Source organism: Delphinapterus leucas, chromosome 8, assembly GCF_059928025.1.
Source record: "Delphinapterus leucas isolate spDelLeu-1000000601 "Yukka" chromosome 8, BTC_Dleu_Yukka2, whole genome shotgun sequence".
NCBI classification, from domain to species: Eukaryota; Metazoa; Chordata; class Mammalia; order Artiodactyla; family Monodontidae; genus Delphinapterus; species Delphinapterus leucas.
In genome coordinates, this window is record NC_143136.1 from 58,902,052 (window position 1) to 58,917,414 (window position 15,363).

Sequence of the window (15,363 nt, forward strand, 5' to 3'; positions counted from 1 at the left end):
TCTGCATATGTTGAGGAGGTGACAGTTTATGCATTGATTGTATAGTGGTAGAGGATGGAAAGAACTTAAGAAAAATAGGCCCATCTTGACCACATACCCTCTTATTTCCAAGTAAACTCTAGACATACAATTTGGAATATCAAGTTTTCCATGACAGGTAGTTTATAAAGTACTGCTGTGAAGCCTGTACACTTAAATACATCACGTGTTTTAAAATCTATTTCTGTATAGCTAGGGATGCTTCGCTTCTGAAAGCTGAATATAACCCAAATTTAAGTAGTAATATAGCAAAGCAGTTCACTGAAGTGCTGAATTTTCAAAGTATATTTTTATTTCTGAAGTCTTTTCCAGTTAGATTAAGCATCCTAAAAGTATGGATTTATCTGTCTTACTCAAATCTTTATGGAATAAGATAGGATTTGAATGAATTAATTAATGAGTAAGTTGGTCAATCTTCAGTCCATTTATAATTGAAAATAGCCAACTCATTTCCGCCAAATCATACCAAGAAATAAATATGATGCAGAGTGTTCAATACCACGTGGATGGTCAAATGTATCTCACCAAGTCTGTATTTTGACTGGCTCTCAGTAAAGAGGTACACAAATTTTAAAAGTCACAGCTTTAATATGAGCATTGACATTTTGCATTCACTTAGTGAACACATTTTATAATAGAAATAATTTATTTAATAACTAAAAATATATTTTTTGTTCATTTTATTTGCTGTTACCTCAAAGTATACTGGAGTCAATCAAGCGAGTTTGGGGCTGGAAATTCTGTGAAAGAGTGTGTAATAGAGGGTTAAGAGAGAGAGCTAAGAGAGATATCAACATTTATGTGTTGGTTAGAGCAAGGAAAGGAATAGCCTGAGAAGAAATGGCCAGAGAAAATAGAAGAAAATCAGGAGAATGCAGTTGAAATGAAAGAGACATCGTCAGTGCTCTGAAGTTAGATGCTACTGAGAGGTGATTCAAGATTCCTGAAGAATGGCTGTTTGATTTAGCATCATGAAGGCAAATCATTGGTGTTCTTTTTGAGATCGATTTCTGATAGCCTGGTGGGGGCACACTCCAAACTGTTGTGGGTTAAGTTTTGTATAGGAAGTAAAGAAGTGGCGAGAGCAGGAATGGCTTGGAGCCAAGAAGTTTGGCTGGAAAGGGAATTGATGTCTGAGGGTGACTGACTTGACTGATTTAACATAGAATCTTAAGCCTACTTAAATATTGATGGGAAAGTATTGATGGAAATGGTGGTGATACAAATATAGGAGAGAGAGAGGCATAATAGATTGAGGTCTCAGGAAATACAAAGAACAGTCTGCGGAGCAAACTTCCTTGGAAGGGGATAAGATCCAGAGCAGAGATAGTAGAGATTGGACATAAATAGTAGAAGGTAATGCTTTCCAGTTTACTGCTGGAAAGAAGGAAAGATTGGGTAAAAACAAAAAGGGGGTTTGGTATTCCAAGGTGACATGCATTTTCTCTGTGAAGTGAGAAAGATTAGGTCTCCTGGGTAGCAGGAGGGAATACGAAAGATCGGAAATGTGAGAGAAGTCAAGAAGGTTTGAAAAAGATGCTTTATTGGGAAAGGAAACATTGCAGGATTGCTGGGTGAAGAATCTTTGTGATGGAATCCAGTCTGAGCCTAGCTTACGGTTAAATTTCTCGTATAACACATTGTTTAATAATGAGACTTTACTATAGTTAGTATTATTTTCAGTCACCCTTTTTATATGTATATAAAGAAATGTACAGATATAAAATAATTTTCATGATTATGGTATTTTTCTCCCTGTGGCTAGTCACTGCAAAACCAAAATTTTAACTAAAATTTGTGTAAATTTTTCTACAAGTTAAACTTGTTTATTGTGTTTAAAAAAGAATGACTTATAAAAATGACTTGTTTTTATGAACAATGCATGTTCATTATAAAAAGTTTAAGCAAGACAAAACTGATAAAGAAGATTTAAAAATTACTCAACAGCTCCTTGCCTAGGAATTATTTTTATTAGCATTTGGTCTGTGTTATTAAAAGAGAGAAACAGTTTTATTAAAATGTGATCATTAATGTATATACTGTTTTAAATAGAATACTATATTTAGTTGGAAAGAAAGAAAAAGAACTGAAGTAATACAGAAGAAATTAATGATTCTGTACCATTTGGTTGACCAACTTGAGGTTGGTCAGTTTTTGTTTCAGTGTTTGTTTATGCTGGCATACTTAGAATGTGAAACTTTGAAAGTGGCTACGATTTCTAAGTGGGCCACCTTCTTGACAGAATCTCTTTCAAAGGCCTTCTTGACAGATAGAATCTCTTTCAAAGACTGAGAAATCTTACGGTGTTACCTTGTATAATTAATCCACTCAGAGTATATATAGAGAGGAATATTTTCAAAACCAGAATGAGCTTAGCAATGCTAAAATTTAGCTCTTTCGTACTCTTCAGTTATAAGAAATAAGAGAAGAGGTCCATGTTTACATCCTTGAGTCATAGTATTCTCATCTCTGGCATATGGAAGAAATAGACTCTAATGGAAAGGGACATAACTATTATAAAATATTTCTCAAAGAACTACTCTGTGCCAGAAGCAATGATCATCTTTCTCTAGGAGAAAGGAGAATACTCCTTTCTTCTTGAAACATTTTCTTTCCCCTACTCCTGGAAGAGCATATTCCTTGTTTTTCACTGACTTTGTCACCACTTCGTAGTCTCTTTTGCCAAATCCTTCCCTATCAGACACCTGAGTTTTTAGTGCTCTCCCTGGATGATGTCATCCAGACCCATAACTTTAAACACATCTGATAATTCCCAATTTTGTATCTCCAGTCATGACCTTCCAAACTACATCTAGCCCATTCTATCATATATTCTCAGTACAAACATTTCTCATCTTCTCTACAGCAGCAATTTTATTTCAGGTTACCACTCATCTGCACCACTGCAACTACCCCCTAACTTAGTCTTTCTGCCAGCACTCTTGTCCCCTCCCTTAGAGTCTGTTCTTTTGAGAGTAACCAAAGTGGCTTCTTTAAGTCATAAATCATATATCATCATCCTACTTTCCCTTTATTTAAAGCTCCCTAATCAATGGCTTCCCCTTATAGCTAGAATAAAATCCAAACATCCATGGCTTACAAATGTTTGTGAACTGCTTTACTTCTCCAACTTAAACTTTATTTACTATCCTCTGCTGTGGTTCACCCACACTGACCTCATTTCTACTTCTTAGAACTCTCTTCCTTCAGGTCTTCTCATTACTCCCTCATTCTGGCCATTCTATTCTCAGTTCCAATACCGTCTCCTCAGAGAGGCTTCTCTGACTATCCTAGTACAAGTAATGCCCAGCAAATGTAAATTGATACAGCCACTATGGAGAACAGTATGGAGGTTCCTTAAAAAACTAAAAATAGAACTACCATACGACCCAGCAATCCCACTACTGGGCATATACCCTGAGAAAACCATGATTCAAAAAGAGTCATGTTCTACAGTGTTCATTGCAGCACTATTTATAATAGCTAGGACATGGAAGCAACTTAAATATCCATCAACAAATGAATGGATAAAGAAGACGTGGCACATATATACAATGGAATATTACTCAGCCATAAAAAGGAACAAAATTGAATTATTTGTAGTGAGGTGGATGGACCTACAGTCTGTCATACAGAATGAGGTAAGTCAGAAAGAGAAAAACAAATACCGTATGCTAACACATATATATATGGAATGTAAAAAAATGGTACTGACAAACCTAATGGCAGGGCAGGAATAAGGACACAGACGTAGAGAGCGACTTGAGGACACGGTAGGGAAGGGGAAGCTGGGATGAAGTGAGAGCGTAGCATGGACATATATACACTACCAAATGTTAAATAGATAGCTAGTGGGAAGCTGTTGCATAGCACAGGGAGATCAGCTCGGTGCTTTGTGACCACCTATAGGGGTGGGATAGGGAGGGTGGGAGGGAGGGAGACGCGAGAGGGAGGGGATATGGGGATATATGTATACATATAGCTGATACACTTTGTTGTACAGCAGAAACTAACACAACATTGTAAAGCAATTATAGTCCAATAAAGATAAAAAAAAAGTTTGCCCAGCAATGCCACCCCCTCCCCCCAGCACACACATGCTCTATCACATTATCCTATTTCATACGGAATAGTACCAAAATAGTTTTTAAAAATCAGATGACATCCCACCACCAAAATGACCATAGTTAATATTTTCAGACATTTCTTGATTTTACAAAAAAAAATTGTGATCTCACATTTTTGACTTAATTTATTTAAATAGGAAATGTTTTCACTAATGTAAGTGGGAAATTGCCAAAATTGAAGATAATGAAAATAAATACAATGAAAACTACATATTTAATTTTTTAGCCTTTAGAAGCTCTGAGGCTGAGGCCTGTTCTGTTGATAAAAAGTTATCCAAAAACAAGTTATCAACATTTATAAATTTATAAATGTTAAACATTAAAGATCAATGGCATCAAACCAACATTTTCTCCTTGACATAGTCAGAAGGACTAAACGAGAATTGAAAGATAAATAACTTTCTCATCAAGCAATTCAGTATGATATAGTCTTCAAGATGACTCTAGTCATCTTCTTTATCAGTAAAGTATTTCCCCCAAAAGGGAATTGTGATAATAATTGTAACATTTATGATACTAATTGTTTTAGTTAATGTAAAGTTGAAATAAATAACTTTTGCCATGGACTAGGGTAAAAATGTTGTGGTGAACTAGTAAGAATTAGTGGGGGGAAAACCTGTAAACTCACAAAGTTTATTATAAACTGTTCCAAGGTGAATTGAGTGACATGAAATGATATTATTCAAAATTAATGTTTGCGTATATTACTATGGAGTTTCTTCTAAATTACTAATTCCTACATCATAAAAAAAATAGTATATGCCCCAGTTACTGAAAGAGTTCTCTGTTAAGCACTTTACATATATTGTCCAATTTAATCATACCCATCCTCTGAAAGGTAGAAATATCTTATTTTAAAGATATGATAATGAGATCCTTAGAGGTTCAGTGATTTGTCTAAGATTTTATGACCAGCAAGGCTGTTAAAGCCCTTATTCTTTTAAAAAAAAAAAAAATTATTTATTTATTTGGCTGCGCTGGGTCTTAGTTGCAGCACACGGGATCTTCATTTGCCGCACTTGGGACCTTTAGTTGTGGCATGTGGGATCCATTTCCCTGACCAGGGATCGAAGCCCAGCCCCCTGCATTGGGAGCATGGAGTCCCAACCACTGGACCACCAGGGAAGTTCCTAAAGCCCTTCTTTTTTTTTTTTTGCGGTACGCGGACCTCTCACTGTTGTGGCCTCTCCTGTTGCGGAGCACAGGCTCCGGACGCGCAAGGCTCAGCGGCCATGGCTCCCGGGCCTAGCCGCTCCGCAGCATGTGGGATCTTCCTGGACCGGGGCACGAACCCCTGTCCCCTGCATCGGCAGGCGGACTCCCAACCACTGCACCACCAGGGAAGCCCTAAAGCCCTTATTCTTAACCAGTAAATCTTGTACTAAAAAAGATATGAAAGAATGTTATGATGTGAGTGTACAGTGATGTCTGTTGACCCAGGAGCATGTCTTTGGAAATTAATCTCTGATTTTTTAGTTGTAAGAAATGGGAAGTTGCCCAAATGGCCGCCAAATTTTCTGTAAGCTTATATTTTACAGCTCTTTTAGGCCCCAGTTGATCACAGGGCTATTCAGTTTTGAAGGATAACTTTAATGTTCCCTTCAGTTCATTTTTATCTTAACTTTTGGCACTATTTACTTTTAAAAATAAATTTAAGTTATTTGCATAATATGTTACCACCTCATATACAAATGAATAAAATAGGAACACTAACTTTCAGGCATAGGAACAACAACGCAGTTCAGTTTCTGTTATCCACTTAATTAAAATTGAGGGCTGGGACTTCCCTGGTGGCGCAGTGGTTAAGAATCTGCCTGCCACATAGAGAATGGACTTGAGGACACGGGGAGGGGGAAAGGTAAGCTGGGACAAAGTGAGAGAGTGGCATGGACATATATACACTACCAAATGTAAAATAGATAGCTAGTGGGAAGCAGCCGCATAGCTCCGTGCTTTGTGAACACCTAGAGGGGTGGGATAGGGAGGGTGGGAGGGAGATTCAAGAGGGAAGAGATACGGGGATGTATGTATATGTATAGCTGATTCACTGTTATACAGCAGAAACTAACACAACATTGTAAAGCAATTATACTCCAATAAAGATGTTAAAAAAAAGAATCCGCCTGCCAGTGCAGGGGACACGGGTTCGAGCCCTGGTCTGGGAAGATCCCACATGCCTTAGAGCAACTAAACCCGTGTGCCACAACTACTGAGCATATGTACTGGGACTGCTGAAGCCTGTGCGCCGAGAGCCTGTGCTTTGCAACAAGAGAAGCCACTGCAATGAGAAGTCCGTGCACCGCAACGAAGAGTAGCCCCTGCTCACCACAACTAGAGGAAGCCCATGCAGAGCAATGAAGACCCAACACAGCCAAAAATAAATAAATCAATTAAGTTTTAAAAATAAATTTTAAAAGGAGGGCTGAAATTGCCATTTAAAATCTGCTGATGCATTTACTGTAGGGATGTTGTTGAGGACATCACTATAGTTACTCATTAGCCCCTACATCAAGATGACTATATAAGAAATTTTTCATTCTAAGTGTCATAAAATGTTTTTTATTTCTATGACTGAACTGACCGCATTTCCTTTGTTGATCTGAGTGCCAGGAAACTAACTTTTATTTTCAGTTTTCCTGTTTTATTGTGCTATTTGTGTAAGTTGCCTCATCATGATAAGAAGTAAATAGTATTGTGCTTCCAGGGAAACTTTTTTCATACTTTTCAGGTATTCAAAAAATTTACCTAAACCATTGTCTGATGTGTTTACTAGTAAGATATAATGTACCTCCTCACTTCTTACTAATTTTGTTCATATGAATCAGGTACTATATAACATCGATTGTTTGCCAAGAATACTTAAGTATTATTTTAAATAGTTATATTTAATTGTAATAATTTACTTTTAAAATTATTATTACCAAATATTTCCACGTTAAGGTATGAACAGATTAATTATTTTAATTCTGGGGAATTATATTTTAAAAGTTTGCAACCTGTAATGAGAATGTCTCGGTTTTTTTGTATGTAAGAATGAGCTGTAGTCACTGTTTTTCTCTTATCAAACTCAGTCAAACTGTCATGATTCCTATGATACCTCTATCTAAAATAATTGATACTGTATGTTTGAAAGCATCTCATTTTGGGAATATAATCTAATTCGTAATTTTAATTAAATTAACTTGTTTATAAATGTGTTTATTGTTTGGTGGGTATATCATTGCTTTCTGTTTATAATATTTCTTAGTATTTGTTCATTTTTGTGATACTGTTATCTGATAATTTGAGTAAATCCCAGTTGAATTATGTTGCCACATTATGTCTTCAAAAGGGCATAAAAAGTCAGTACACATGCTTGAGTAATGTCTGGTTGTTTTACCCTTATGTTTCCAGTTGGCAATTTGAAATTATGGCTTCAACTGCACTTTAAATATGTGATAATAACATGTGTTTCTAATAAGGGCCAGCACCATTTTGTTCAGATACTGTGAATGGTTGTCACTCATATATGACGAATGCACCTTCATCTGCTTCTTTGATAGTCCCCTAAAAACCATACCCTCAAATCAGGCCGATGAAATTAGCTGCTGTGTAAATTGTGTGTCTGAGTGGTTCATTATCTAATCACCATCAGAACCACAGTGATAAAGTAGATTGAAGCAGGGAAGAGGCCTGCCAGATGATTTCGCCACCACCACCATCCCCCCGCCCCAAATCCAGTTTCCCTTGGAAACCCTAATAGTGCAGTTTAGAACTTCAGGCTCTCATGCCTGGAATACAGTATCTTTTAACGTACCAAACCTGAAAATACCAGTAGTTCTGGCGCATAATTTTCTTTCTTTAAAGACCATAATTTTATTTATTTCAATCAGTTTTCGAAACGTTGAGGCTCTTGAATTACTGTTTTGCTGCTAGTGCCCTAAATAGTACTAAATAGGAAAAAAATACTCTGTCCTACTTGTAAGAATTCAGAATAACTTGAATAAATTGTTAACCTTCTAGGAATCTTGGCTCACTCTAATAATGAACTTCTGTGTTATTTGTTTATTGAATTGCTTCCCTTTAATTTATTTTAGGTGCTTTTGAAGATGATGATATCACGCATGTTGAAGGAAGTGTAGATCCTATTCGAGATATAGAAATTATACATGAAGAGCTTCAGCTTAAAGATGAGGAAATGATTGGGCCCATTATAGATAAACTAGAAAAAGTGGCTGTGAGAGGAGGAGATAAAAAACTAAAACCTGAATATGTAAGTAAAATCTACAGCTTCTTTAGATATTTGAGTTCATTTTCCTTGATTAAATTTTAAAAATAAAGCACATACAATAACTAATATTGTTATGGAATTTTAGGATTCAAGGATCATTTCTGTTAAAAAATTGTTGAGAAACCTTGTTTTCTCTTGGCAGCGAAGGATTGTGGTGACAGGCTGTTTAAGGTGTTCTTAGGAGACCATATATAGCAGTAATATTGAGTATTTTATGGTTACTATGTATATCCTCAAGTTTTGGTGTTGGAGATGTGGGGTTTTATGATGAACACTTAACTGGATTTAGATAAAGGACTGAATATGAGTTTTGTGGATTTGGAAGAAGTGATTTACATAAGGAATTGGTCTTCCACAGCGATTGACCAAATGAATGCACTGTTAAAGTAGACAGATAATTTTAATCTTTTATGGTGTGAAAACACATGTCATTGTCTTTAATATTCAAATGTGTTTTCTATCACATTGTAGTGAATAATTATTAGTAATAGTGTAGGAAATGTTTCAAAATCTGTTTTGAAGCTTTTAGTTTAAATATCATCAAATTGTCTTTTACCTTAAAAAAGCAGCCTTAATTATATATTTTCTCATTAATTAACATCTTCCACAAACTGTTCTTGATTTTTATGTTTTTTTGTTATAGGAAGAGATTTCTTTCTTTTTAACTTTTCATGTGTTTTTAATATTTTTTATTTTCTAATTTTTGGAAACTGATTATCTTTTTGCTTTCTTATTTATTTTTAATAAGTTTGGAAAACACACCTTTGATTAGGGAACTCTAATAGGAAGAAATCAATTACAGAATCAACAACCTCTAAACAGTCACACTACCAATAAATTATGGTCGAAAGTGCCTGGTCTTGGAACAGGGAGACCTGTATTGTGCTACTGATTTCCTTGAGAGTCTGGAGTGAGCCCAAGTCATTTTACTTTTCTTAACATCAGAGTTACTTCACTTTTTCCCTGTTCAAATAGAATGGAGAAAGGAGAGCGATTTGTCTGAGGAAATTGTACAAGATTTAGGATGGAAAAGGGGATTTCACATGTGGGTATGAAAGATATCCCTTTCTGTAAAGGGGGAAAACGTCATGAGACAGATGTTGGGATTGAAGGCAATTCCTCTGCCCCAAACAGCATGGTTTCTGATTAGAGTAAAGCCTTATGCAGTCATCCTTTAGTTAATTGAAACTTACTGACATCCATATATATTTCAGAAGCATTAACTGTCTTCAAAATAAATTTGTCGATCTTACTTTTACTTAAATGGAGAAAAGAGGCATCACGTTCTTCTGAAATTCTTGGGCTACCATTTCCTGGCCTTTCTTCTCAAAGAAAACTAGAATGCTGGGTGTTATTACTCCTTATTTCCCCAAACTGTGATTATTTCATCATCTTCTTTCCTCATATTAGATTCAGCTGCTTCAGAATAAATTATAGATTCATGTTTCTCAACTTTTTTTTTTTAATTATCACTGTCCCTAAGGAAAAAAATTGAATTAAATTTCAATTAATTAAATTTCTCCCTAATGAGAGAAATTAAATACTAACAAGTAAGAATTTGTTGGATAGACTTGAGTTTTGGAGGGCCACAAAACATTTTAATAACGAAGTTTTTTTTCACCCCCAAGAACCAATTTTTGCCCCTCTGGGAGTAATATTACCCCTATTGTGAATTCATGCTATAGATTATCTTGTAGCAAAGCCAATACTGGTAAGTATGGTAAAACAGATGGCTTTTTAGAAATTTTTTTTCAGTTGGTTGTTAGCAAAAATAGGATTCTGGTTGGGTCTATAACGCAATTTGGAAAGAATTAACATCTTTACAATACAGAATCCTTCAGTGTAGGAACATCTTATATTTCTATTTATTGAGCCAAGCACTGTTGGGCACTTTTTATATATGTTATTTAAATCTCACAACATGCAAGGTATATATTATTATCTCCATGTTAAAACTGAGGAAGGCCAAGTTTCAAGAGGTTTTGTGAATTGCTCAAGATTTCATACTTAGTAAATTGTAGATCAAGTTTTTCAACCATATTAGTCCAACCACAGGGCCAATATGTTGGGGTTTTTTTTTTATGCTTTTAAAAATTGTAAAACATTAACCTCATATGTATAGTTTAACAAATAGCTGTGATACAAATGGGAGTAAAACCTACTTGCAGGTCAAGAAATAGAATATTGTTTAGCACCCCAAAGTATCTCCAACACTTACCAGTCTTAAAACTTTCTGTCTTCCCACAGCTAACCATAATCCTGAAATTTATAATAATATCTTTATCGGTGTATGTGCCACCTGCAATGATATGAATTATTTTCCTGAGTGCAAACTTTATATAAATGGTATCATGTTTTATCTATTTATATGAGCATTTTCATTCAGCATTATTTTGTACAGTTCATTTATGTTGCATTTATCTTTAATTCATTTGTTTTTCTTAATGTAAAATATTTCATTGAAAAAAATATACCATAATTTTAAGATCTGTTCTACTGTCAGTGGGCATTTGAATTTTCCCTCAAAGTTTTTTATAATCATGAGCAATGCAGCTGTGAACATTCTTTTACATCCTGATGCATGTAAGGATAAAGTCTTATATTTATTATAGAAGTCAGTAGTATATGTATATCTTCGACTTTACTAGATAACACTGTTTTCCTAGTCTGTGAGAGTTTATCCTGTTGTCAGTACTTGGTATTATCAGATTTTTTCATTTTTGCAGTTTGATAGCTGTGTAATGGTATTTGGTTATGGTTCTCATTTGCAGTTCTCTAGTTATATAAGATTGGAGACCTTTTTAAATATTGATTGGCCCTTTAGGATTTCCTCTTTTGTGAAGTGCTTGTTCTAATTATTTTGCTCATTTTCTATTGGATCAGTGTCTTTTTCTCAATAATTTGTGAAAGTTACTTATATATTTTGGATATTAGTCATTTGCTTTGAATGGATTGCAAATATGTTCTCCCATTCTGTGGCTTTTATTTTTAATCTTTTTAATAGTATCTTTTGATGAACAGGTGTTAATTTTAAGGTTAGTGTTTTCCTGTCTTGTTTAAGAACCTTTCCTACCTTAAGGTCATCAAGATAATCTCTTGTATTCTAAAAGCATTATTGTTTTATCTTTCACACTTAGCTCACTAACCCACCTGGAAATTATTTTTTGTAAGTAGTTTAAGGCAGGCATCCAATTTGACTTTTTTTCCCCCATATGGAAAACCTGTTGGTCCAGCACCATTTAAAAAAAAGACTGTCCTGGGCTTCCCTGGTGGCACAGTGGTTAAGAATCCACCTGCCAATGCAGGGGACACGGGTTCGAGCCCCGGTCCGGGAAGATCCCACGTGCCACGGAGCAACTAAGCCCGTGCACCACAACTACTGAGCCTACGCTCTAGAGCCCACAAGCCACAATTACTGAGCCCGCACACCACAACTGTTGAAGCCTGCACACCTAGAGCCCATGCTCTGCAACAAGAGAAGCCACCGCAATGAGAAGCCCGTGCACTGCAACAAAGAGTAGCCCCTGCTCGCCGCAACTAGAGAAAGCCCGTGCGCAGCAACAAAGACCCAACGCAGCCAAAAAAAAAAAAAAATACTGTCCTTTCCCTACTCCAGTGAGGTGCCTCCTCTGTCGTAAATCAAAGAGCTTTGGCGTCTTAGCTCTTTCCTGAGGATTGGCAGATGAGTCTAGGTAAAAGTGGCCAAGAGCAGCAGTGGGATCCCAAACCTGCTGAGGTGAAGGTGAGAAGGGAAGATGGAATGAGGGGTTAATATCCCATGGATTCTATGGTCTTATGTGTGTTCCTTACATCATTTTTATACTTTCCTCATCCCCTGCTGTCCCAGTCTCTAGTCTAGATCAGGCACAATTAAAGTGTGGTCCTCACACCAGCAGCATCACCATCACCTGGGAGCTTCTTAGAAATGCAAGCTACTAAATCAGAATCTACTAAATCAGAATCTACTAAATCAGAATCTCTGGGGGTGTGTTTTAACAGGCTTTTCTGTTATGCACGCTACACAAAGTTTGAGGATCACTGCTTTAGAGCAGCCACCAGCCCTCTACCCTCCACCCCAGGGTAGAAGAGTCTTAGGCCTTCCCCTGCCCTTTTCTTGGTCTAGTAATGCCTCACTACCTTTTTAGGTCCTTGGTACTATTAAGAAGATAATATTTTTCTCTATTTAGGCCTGCTTTATTGTTGTCTTTATAGGCACAGTTACTCTGACTCGCTTAGTTCATTAGTAGTGAAAATGGAGGTCTCCTCGATACAATTTTACCAACAGTTTGCTTGATATCATAATATAACAATCTGACAGTTCGTGGGGATAAAGACCAATGTTAAGCAGGGAAAGACATTTTAGGATGAGTTATTTTAAGTAGTTTATTAGTGAATATTTTTACATTATAACTACTTTTGCCTTAAAAAAAAGTAAGTTACAAACAACATTTATAGTATAATCCGGTTTACGTAAAAAATGATAGCTGTATTTTTATAAGTGCATCAAAAGAGGTATGGAAATATGCTCAATTGTTATGTTTTAACAGTAAACATTTGGAAACTAAAAAAGGTTTTTAACAGTAAAGTGTTTGGAAAGGGACTAGTGGCTGTGAGAGAGTGAGTGATTGGGGTGGGCACTTTGACTATTTACCCTCTATACCTCTCTGTTACTTGACTTTTTTTCATAGCAATGTATTATTAATTTTTTTAAGAAAAAAAAAGGTCTAAGGAAATTATTTCCTTTAGGTGGCCTCCAAATAAAGAGGTAAATGCATATATATTGTCCTTAGCTGTTTCTGACCTATATTCATCAAACTATAATTTTAGATTTGCACTAGAGAAAGGGTTTTGAAGTTTCTATCCGAGATTGGAAAAGGAATGTGGTAGGAGATTTGAAGCTGGAATAGATGCATACATGAGAAGTCATAGGCTTTAGGATCAATTTCATCTTCACTAACGTGAAAATTTGGATGGGCAATGTAATTTATGAAGATTAAGAAGAAGCTCCTTATGTGTTTTCTTAACGCTGTGACAGTTTGAGTTACAAAGCCATTTTGAGTCATATCTCAAACTCTTTGCCTTTTAATCTAAATTTTGGTTGTGTCTCCTCAGAAGTAGACCTTGAACCAAGAACTGGAGTGCAGGTAGTTTTCTTGGGAGTTAACTCGGGAGGCACACATCAGGGAGTGGGGAATTAAGACCAGGAAGGGAAGGAAACCAATACAAAGTTATGTATATTGAGCAGGCGGAAAACCCTGAGCGGAAGGGGATCAGCCCTTCCAGGGATCTCTAGAAAACAGTGTAGAAAGTGTCTTGTAGTTTTTCTACTGGAAGGATGAGGAACCTGGGGTAATTAATGATTAACTAATTCCCATCAGTCGTTGATTGTGGGCTGCTCCTCGGAGTGTTAACTACCGCCTGGCACCTGGCGCCTGTGTGGTCTGAGCATGGTGCTTAGGCAGTTGTGGATGCTTATAGTAAGAAGCCATTCAGCATGTACCGATCTGTGAGGGCAGAGGGCATAGAGGCAGGGCACCAACAGTCTCTGCTAGCATGTCTTCATCCAGTGTGCATCTAAACTTTGTATCCTAATCATTCTATTTAGTTTTGGTGGTTCTTTAGTATCCCAAGTTTAATTTGGTGGTGTTTTATATTCCTGTTTCTGATTTATCTTTAGTTTTCCTAATACAAAGAGGCTATCTATGTGATTCTGGTACCAACTAGTTCTTGTAGGGGAGTTGTCTGTTTTTAACATTTTCTTGTATTCTCTAACAAATGGTCTAAAGGTATAAAATGTGATTGTCTTCTTTTCTTCAGTTTATGTTTGTAATCTTGACTAACAGAATCAGGGACTTTAATTGGATGTAGATCCTAGGCTATAAAAGCTACTTGGAAGTTATAAGAAAAATAGGTATTTTGTTCACTAGGTATTTACTAATTATTCCTTAATACTTGTTCAAATGTGTCTTTATTTTCTGGGTAATCTTTCAGAAATTTAACACTCAAGCCTCTCTTCCTATGAAGTTTCCATTTTCTAGATTTGGTTGTTATGTATTTTTATGTAAATAAGCAGGAGAAAGGTGAATTAGATATACTCTAGCATAAAACATGAGCCAACTTTTTAATGCTAAAACAGAATCTTCCTGACTATAATGTCCATATATTCTGTCATAAAGATACCTTTTATAAAGTGGGTCTTGCTGTTGTGTTAAAACGGAGGCACTAAAGAAGGCAAGAGTGGGATAAACATTTACTATTGGTATTATTAGCTAGGTGTACTAGTTTCCTAGGGCTGCCATAACAAGTATCACAAACTAGATGGCTTAAAATAATAGAAATGTATTCTTTCACAGTTCTGGAGGCTAGAAGTCTGAAATCAAGGTGTTGGCAGGGCCGTGCTCCCTCTGAAGCCTCTAGGGGAGAATCGTTTCTTGCGCCTTCAGCTCCTGGTAGCACCAGGCATTCCTTGGTGTGTGGCAGCATAACTCCAATCTCTGCCTCCACCTTCTCATGGCCACCTTCTCTCTGTCCAAATTTCACTCTTCTTATAAGGATACTAGTTGTAATCAGATTAAGGGCCCACCCTACTCCAGATAGGCATCTTTAGCTAATTCCCAGCTAAGGTCCTACTCTGAGGGATTAGGACTTCAGCCTGTCTTTTTGGAGGACACTTTAAGCCATAACAAGGCATCAAGTTCAAGGTTGATTTTAAAGTGTGTATACATTGTATCTGGAAAAACAAAATTTGGAAAATGAAGGTAGAAAGCTTTAAGGACAATTTTATTTTGTATTGATCAAGTATTTGGAAATCATCATACTTAAAAAATATTTATAGAACTAACAGTTACTTAATTAAACAACTAAATAAGGCAACCAGGAATTGTAATTAATGGATCTTTTTTTCCTCTCAGTCTCTCTGAATGAAAT

The 15,363-nt window shown here is 36.2% G+C and overlaps 1 protein-coding gene across 5 annotated transcripts in view; it reads left to right on the forward strand.

Moving 5' to 3' along the window:
* OLA1 (Obg like ATPase 1) overlaps nucleotides 1-15,363 on the forward strand; it is a 181,680-nt gene that overhangs the window by 95,549 nt on the left and 70,768 nt on the right. For all 5 annotated transcript variants that reach the window (XR_016394132.1, XR_016394133.1, XM_089916657.1 and 2 more), the window contains one exon: nucleotides 8,243-8,418. Coding sequence is in view for 3 of the 5 variants with exons in the window: in XM_089916657.1 (XP_089772783.1) it covers nucleotides 8,243-8,418 (176 nt within the window). In the remaining 2 variants the exon portion in view is untranslated. The remainder of the gene's footprint in view (nucleotides 1-8,242; nucleotides 8,419-15,363) is intronic.